This window comes from Monopterus albus, unplaced genomic scaffold (genome assembly GCF_001952655.1).
Source record: "Monopterus albus unplaced genomic scaffold, M_albus_1.0 scaffold1.1, whole genome shotgun sequence".
NCBI classification, from domain to species: Eukaryota; Metazoa; Chordata; class Actinopteri; order Synbranchiformes; family Synbranchidae; genus Monopterus; species Monopterus albus.
Genome location: NW_018127881.1, coordinates 5,150,442 through 5,158,435, shown reverse-complemented (window position 1 = coordinate 5,158,435; position 7,994 = coordinate 5,150,442). Strand labels below are relative to the sequence as shown.

Genomic DNA, 7,994 nt, shown 5'->3' with positions numbered 1-7,994 from the left:
ATAGATTGAAATGTTAGATGTTATGTAGTTAAATGAAACACTTGTCAGAAGGACCAAAACACATTTTCATGCATTTTCAAGAATATAGTGTGTTAATCTTAAAATCTAGATGATGAAAGTCTTTAAATGTTGATGCACGGTCAAAGAGACTTGACTCTCACCTCCATATGGGGGTTTGCTCTTAGATGTGAGGATGACAAAGCCAAAGCCCTCGGTGTCCTTGCGGTGGAGTGTGATGTCAAAAGACTCGTGGTCCAGAGCGCCGGGCATTGGTAGGCAAGGTAGCTTAGGAGACCCATTCACCAGGACTGGAGCCATTTCCTGAGCCTCCTCCTCTGTCACATCTGGGATGAAGAAACACGGATGAACTGAAACTCTGCAAAACTGTGAAAACTGTTACAACTTCTTAGACCTCAGAAACTTAAATGATCAGTTGAAATTACACCAACAAATCAAACTTGTCTCTTAGTTCAACTACAGTGAGTTATTTTCTCACAAAGTTCAGTTAACTAGTGTTCTTTAATTGGGAAATACAAGAAAACAAATTTCAGTGTTTATCTTATTATAATAGGCTATAATTAAAATAGTTCAGTTATAAACTCAGTGTAACTTAAAATCACAAGTTCAGTTGATTAAATGTCTGACTATTGTTTATAAAACATGACTGAAGCCTGCTGAAATGTGCTTGCTGCTTGAAATAGCACAGTAGCTTTATATAGCACCTATATAGCACTGATCGATAAACACAAAGTGCTTCATACGAAGGTACAAAATACAACTACAGGCTATATCCTATACAACAGCAGCATCTTCATAAAAACAAAAACATAAGAGCACAAAAAAAAAAACACACAATAAGATCACCACTCAAAAGCCAGTTAAAAAAAAGATGGGCCTTGAGCTGCTTTTTAAAAGTGTCCACAGTGTCCACAGCTCTTAAAACAACATGTCCAGTGCTGAGACACTTTCTATGGATGTGCTGAGCTTCTGAGTTGTCATGTTTACTTTGGTCAGCTACACCAGCTGTCTGCTTACACATAATCTATTTTAATATACACATCTATTTTTAACAAGCAAGCTGTTGTTGTTGTTGTTGTCAAAATATAAAATGCATCTTTTCCGTGTGTCCGATTATTTTTCTCAGGAAAAATACACTGAGTGACACTTTGTTATGACACACTCTGGAACGGTCAAGAAACAACTAAACTTAGCTTTCATTTACTCAGATTAAAGTGGGTGTTGCTTTGCTTGTTACTCACCTCTATAAATGACCTTTCTACGTACAGTCAACATAACTTGACCGTTACGGGCAGCGTTAGTCATCAGATCCAACACCTGCTTGTGTGAACGACCTTTAACCATCACACCATCTATGCCAATGAGCTCATCTCCTGCTCTCAGGCGACCATCCTTCTCTGCAGCTCCGCTGGGCACAATGGCCCCAATGTACACCTGGGGAAAGACATTCTGACAGAGGATTAGTATAACGGAGGCTGACTACTGAGAAAATGGAAATAATTGTTATTAAGACATAGGGAAACTAAGCAAGCTAATGCTATCTGCATCAACAGCTTTCTTTTTAATATAATCTTCTCCTAATAAAGCTTAAAGGTCGTTATACAGTATATACTTACTGGCTGTTGTGGACCTTCTCCCCCCAGAACACGGAAGCCAAAGCCAGTTTCAATGTCTCTCTTCAGAAAAACATCAATGTCTTTCGTATAAGGCTCTGTGGATAAGTAATACGCCATCACTAACTTGAAGTTGAACAAAAAACTACTTATGCAAACAAGTGATGCTGGTCTACACGTACGTCTGCTTTCCAGCAGGGCTTTGGACTTCAGGTACAGCTCTGTGGCGTCTTGTTTGGGGGAGTCACTGGAACGCAGGGTGCTTGTGTTGGAGTGGTAAGGTAAGGCCTGGGGAGCCGAGTCTGCGATGCCATCCAAGGTCTCTGAGCTGGTTGTCATTTCCTGTCTCTGACAAGAAATACAAGTACCAGCACCACAGACAGTGCTGCTTTAAATGCCAGTTTTATTAGATCACACATCCTTTGGTATTCACCTATGAAGGACATCACACATTTTATTGATAGTCTCTACAGCTCATTATCCCAGACAAGTGCTTGAGCATTTAATGGTGATGGATTACCAAAAGCAATAAAGGTCACTGTTTTTTTACACAGACTGGTTTCACTTTATATTTCTCCTTTTGTTTTGAAGACTAAGCAACTTGATTTGAATGTAATATACAGGACAAACTAAAGATCCCCCTGTGGCCATGACAGGCCTATTCAGGCAGAAAGGGCAACTTCTTTATCTAAAACTGTCGTATTAGTAATACCACCATATCTAAAGAGGCTCATCCATGCTTCATTACCCTTGCAATCCCCTGACAATAGCCCTAAGAATACAAATGCTGAAAGAAAGTAATTAAGACCATTTTTCAGAGCAAACAAAAGGAGGCACGTAGAAACATAATCAATATTCAAATTTATTACTATCATTTAATTCGATGCAACAGAGGCTTACTGGTTAAGCTGAAGGACAAAAAGCTTTGGAATTAAATTGAGGGATAAGTCCTCAAGGGGAAACAACAGTGAGGAAATAGGAAAAGATATGATTAGACTCACAGGCTTTAGACTCTTCACAGGGGAGGTCTGACCTATGGAGAGACACCAACAGACAACAGAAAGATGGTAAGAAATACAAATATGATTTGTAACAGCAACCATCACTGGACCATTGTCCACCAGGTGGCACTGCATCTCTGGCTGAGAAACAGCATCAGTGAGCATAAAAATAAACCAGTGAGCTGCTCAAGAGGTGTACTCACCAAAGAATGGTCCATCAGTGAATATACAGCTTTGTACCATTAAAGATACATAATATAAAGGTAGGACAAGTGCTGGACATGATGACTACAATAGTAAAAGAGCTCTTCTGGGCCAAGGAAGCAGGCGAGAGCATTATAGATCCATGCATATAATTCAATGACCAATAAGTCTCTTCCCTCTCTCTGTGTAGTACACCCCCCATGTTCCATCTCAAGCCCTCAGATTGTTCCCTACAGATCATCTCTTACAGCCTTCCCCTCCCCTCTCCTCATCTCTCTGCATTAAGTGGGTTAACAAACACTCCTCTGGAGCCTGCAGCCCTGTGGGGCTGGACCAACACTTGGCCTGATGAGGGGTTAATGGAGCCTGATGGAAAAGAGGAGATGCAGTGGCATTTTCCCGCTTCACTGCAAAATTCCGGGTGAGGCTGAACTCTCCTCTTATTTGATTGCAGGACCATGCAGTGCATCAGTGGAGTAGGACATGGTGCTGGCACAGGAGTGAGGGTGAGTAGTGTTAGGGAGGAGAGAGGAGGGTTGAGACATGGCTATGGGGAGGAGGCCCCTGGGGACCTGCCTTCTATAGCCATTTAGCCATGGATCTTTAAGAGGCCATGGATATAAAGGCATTCAGAAATCTCGTGCACTCTGCATGTGATCTAAGCCAAGCTGGGGTACATGGACATGGTCAGTGAATCCCTGGGGTGGCTGGAGATGCATGAAGGAGACATGTGAAGGGTGCCTGGTCTCCTTCCTTTCTCTCTTGGTGTCAAAAAAATGTAATTCCCACTCTAAAACCTCTAACAGATAGCACTGCACCATAATGGGAGTCATCATGAACAGAACTGGGTTGAGTTGAATGTTTGTACATTATGTTTATGTAAAGAAGCTAAATGTGATGGAAAGAAATAGGGCTTAGATATATTTAATCTTATCATCATTTGCAGCAGTTGTGAAGGTGCAAGTGGATTTACTGAGTTAAAATAAAGACATCAGTCACTAGTGTGGTGACCAGACACAGACTGCAACACAGTGGCATCACCAAGGCTTCTACAGAACAACAATGTGTGGTCAGTCAATGTCCCTCAACCAGCCACAGCACCACCTCACCTCCTGTCAGTATCAGCACGCCGACCTCACCTCTCATGGGCACTGCTGAAATTGTATTGACAGCAACAGCAAATCATGTCACAAAAGAGGCCATAAAAGCATGAGAATAAATGGATGGATACCAAAATAGGATGGCAGACAGACACACAAGCAGAGAGAGAAAAACAACATGGATATGTAGCCATCCTATCTGTCAGATTAATAGATACACATATAGAAAGACAGACAGTGAGATAGTCAGATACACAGACAAGGGACAGACGGCCACTCACCTCCTCGCAGCACTAGCACATTGACTTCGCTGCCCACTGGTAAGTCTTTAAGGATGTCCACTACTTGGGCATGGGTCAGCGTTTGGACATTTTGTCTGTTGATCTCCTTAATGACATCACCTTTCTGCAGACCACGACACCACTGGGCATCCAGGATCATCTTCACTTTCTGGCCCAGTGGGCAGTCAGCAATGGCAAACCCGAATCCTCCCGGCCCCTTCACCAATGGCACACTCACCAACTCTGGCTGCAGCATCCCTGCGGCCACCTCTCCCCGCTCCCCCTGCCTACCGTTGGGCAGGGATGCCACGACAGGCCGGCCGCTGGCATCCGCAGTGACATAGTGGAGCTCCTGAGAAGAGCTGTGGAGGACGTCGCCTTTCACGAGCAGCGGCTGTCCATTGATGTGGGGCACAGCTGTCACCACCTCGCCACCATGCAGGGCCTGCTGGGGCTGGGCAGCTGGGGGAGGAGGAGGAGGTGGGAGAGGGTCGTCGCTATTTAGATCCACATCCGGGGGAAGCGGGTAGCCACGGCAAAGAACCATGTCCACATACTGGTTGATTGGAATAGACTGGAACATTTGGACCACCTCCGGGTGGGTCTTTCCCAGCACACACATCCCATTAATCTCAACAATCACATCACCTAAGAAAAAGGGAGAAAAGAAAGCAAGTGACACAGGGAGTTTTTCTTGTATTTAATCCTCAGTTGGATCTTTCCTCTAACACGTCCCTTTCTTCTTCACTGCTCTCTCATACTTTCATTTTGGCAGCTCCCTCTACATCTTCCCTTTCCTTTTATTTTCAGTCATACTTTAATCCTGTCCCTCCTTCACTTGCTCCAGTATTGAACAGTACACTCTACCTCTACTACACGGAGGGAAGATGAGTGAAGATTTCTGTCACCTTGTTCCAATATAACCATCACACACACACACACACACACAGCACAGAACTCAACTCTGCTGGTTTATGTGGACACTTGTAAGGCAAGATCAGAAACTAAGCAATGATGATTTTACATCGCTTCACACCCACCACAGACTTCACACTGGCTGCTATAAAATGATCGTCTTCAAAGTGCTAGAGCTGACAGTTACAGTATGGCCTTGCTGAACTCATGGGACAGCGTTAGGTTAAATGAACATCACAGGGATAAAATTAATACCTCGAGGTGCATCACAGTAGATACAAGTTGGCTGTGAATACGTTTTCTGTCATATCACAGAGAGTTAGAAACTCAGATTTACCTGCCAGGTAGAAGCTGATGTTTATTTGAACAGGAACACCCTTTCTATCTTGCCATTTTCTGTAGTAACTCTTGAAATTGTGAGAGCACATCTGCAGTGGTTTTGCTCACCAGATGCCATTTTGTTGTCATGGGCAGCAGGGCCATCGCTGAGCACATTTTTCACCTGCAGAAACTCATCTGTGCGGTCACCTCCGATGATGGTGAATCCAAATCCCTGGGAGCTCTTCTTTAGTGCCGTATGGTACATCTCCCCCTTCAGCTGGCCAGGGTCTGCAGTGAAGCCATATGGACCTCCCTTACCTGTGCACAAAATGTACATGTGATTAATCTCCAATCAGGGTAACAAATGTAGCAGCAACAGTGATCAATGAATTTATATCCTTCTTGAAAGACAGATAAATCCATCCTTGTCTTCAGTAAACATCAGTTATATGCATTATGTGCTGAGGATCCACAATCTGTATTCATTTCTAAATAAGAAGCATAATGCCTGAACTAGATAAACCAACCAACAGAGACCTTTTTGTACAGCCCTGCTGAGAGAGGAGCACGCACAGCCAAATAAAATGATATAAAATGTTCACTTTAAATGCTCATTCACTTGCCTGTTCTATTACAAAGATATACAGCAGAACAGCGATATAACAGCTCTGACAGGGTCCAATTTAGCATGATGTCGTCTCTCATCTCCTCCAACTGCAGTCAGTAACTCAGGAAAAAAATAGGTTTGCCAGTGTAGATGTTTTATAACTTGAGTAAGGAACAACTTAAGGTCAGTGGCAACATCAATATGGACCAGCAGCTTGGCTGTGACACATACAATTCACCAGATAACCCACTGTCAGGGTCACACTGCACTTAACGGAGCAGCCTCCCTGTCTGGCATTGCTGTAGTATCAGCATTTTAGATAATGGATACACTGTTTTTTTCCACCTGCTGCCTTGTGGAGTGCCTTATAGCTTTGACTCAACAACAGTGAAACTGAATCCAGCTGGTGACAAATGGTGCACATTCCAGCAACAACTTTACAGTAGAAGGTACCGGTTAATATAAAGATTAAATACACTGCAACAAAATGACCCTAACTGCAAGATAAATACTCAGTGAATCACCTTCCTTAATAGATTTTTTTAAATTAAGCAGTACTTAAATCTGTGACTGAAATTATAAACAATAAATGCATTTTATTTTAAAAGCTACCCAAGAATGTTTTAACCACAAAACAATCTGATAAAACACCAAATAGACAATTGCATCCATTAATTCCCACTAAACAATGACTTGTAGTTGACTTTTCCTCCAAAGAAAATACACCACATAAACACTGCTCCAAAATGTATTTCTCTATTGCTGTGCTAGTTAAAATGTGGGTCAACTCAGGAGTGAATCTAGAAAATTTTGGATGGAGTGTCCAGACTGGGGCACCGACTCAGGGGTGGAACATTTGAAATGCATGTAAAAAGTAAATGAAACCCTTAGTTCTATGAAATAATAAACCATGCAACACACACAGTTCTTTAACTAAATTCAGCTGCAGTCAGTTTTGCAGTACTTTCTGACTTGCCTACTGGTTGTGGCACTGGATGTACATCTATAATAACAAGTCATATAGTTTCATTTGCCCGAGCTAAAGCGAATACTTAATTCATTGGGCACTATTTTCAGCCACAATTGGTGTATTGGTGTTGATGCAGAAGGACAATACATGTGGAGCTTTACACAACAGTAGAGCTTTATGGCACAAATGAGCTGCATTAACATTTGAATACGGAAACTGTACTTGTTAGTAGGATCAGTTCTTTATTTGATTTGGTTTTTGATAGCATTTGTTGACAGAAAGAAAAACCCAGAATAACACCAGCCTTAAACTTTGAGGTAGGTGGATCAACACAGAATAAAGAGGTGGAAGCATGTGCCACATGTCAAATGGTATGAAGTATACTTGAAAAGGTGCCCTGTGGGAGAATTTACACATGTCGCTTTGATGTGACTTTTGATTTCTGCTGCTAAAATTGGATTTTAGAGAACTGCATCTGTATGCTTCCCTGAGAATAACAGTTCTGTGAATGCAAATCTAAAGCTGCATATCTTCCTCCAGTTCTTCCTCTCTTTCTGTTGCACATGATGACTGGACAATGACTTCAGTCGCCATGTTTACATTTCCATATCTAGTTTTCAAGATCACAACAACAACCCTCTAGCCTGACTGGAAACTGCACATTTTCCCTCTCATTTCCTTCAGTTTTATAAACACGCCATAACTTTAGCAGGGGTGTGTGAGGAATTTAAATACAGGCACTCTCATAATATCAAATGTTTCAGCAGTCATAAACATCCATCACAGACATGAATGACTGTGAATAAATGTAACTTATCACAGACAGTGTGGACTCCAGATGTGCAGACTATTGCATGGATCAAGCAAAACTCATTTACATAATCATATTCTAATTGCTTGATAAACTCAACATGAATTTTTTTCCTTCACCCCCTAGTGAATACTGAAATAACCATTTGACTGC

The 7,994-nt window shown here is 42.2% G+C and overlaps 1 protein-coding gene across 7 annotated transcripts in view; it reads right to left on the bottom strand.

Annotated features, from left to right (window-relative positions):
• magi3b (membrane associated guanylate kinase, WW and PDZ domain containing 3b) overlaps window positions 1–7,994 on the bottom strand; it is a 118,201-nt gene that overhangs the window by 8,580 nt on the left and 101,627 nt on the right. For 5 of the 7 annotated variants that reach the window (XM_020614451.1, XM_020614696.1, XM_020614780.1 and 2 more), the window contains exons 9-16: window positions 5,580–5,771; window positions 4,218–4,865; window positions 3,946–3,990; window positions 2,633–2,664; window positions 1,814–1,979; window positions 1,635–1,729; window positions 1,260–1,467; window positions 162–344 (exon numbers count right to left, since the gene is read on the bottom strand). In XM_020614451.1, coding sequence (XP_020470107.1) covers window positions 162–344; window positions 1,260–1,467; window positions 1,635–1,729; window positions 1,814–1,979; window positions 2,633–2,664; window positions 3,946–3,990; window positions 4,218–4,865; window positions 5,580–5,771 — 1,569 coding nt within the window. The remainder of the gene's footprint in view (window positions 1–161; window positions 345–1,259; window positions 1,468–1,634; window positions 1,730–1,813; window positions 1,980–2,632; window positions 2,665–3,945; window positions 3,991–4,217; window positions 4,866–5,579; window positions 5,772–7,994) is intronic. The other 2 variants (XM_020614613.1, XM_020614937.1) reach the window with 1 other exon arrangement.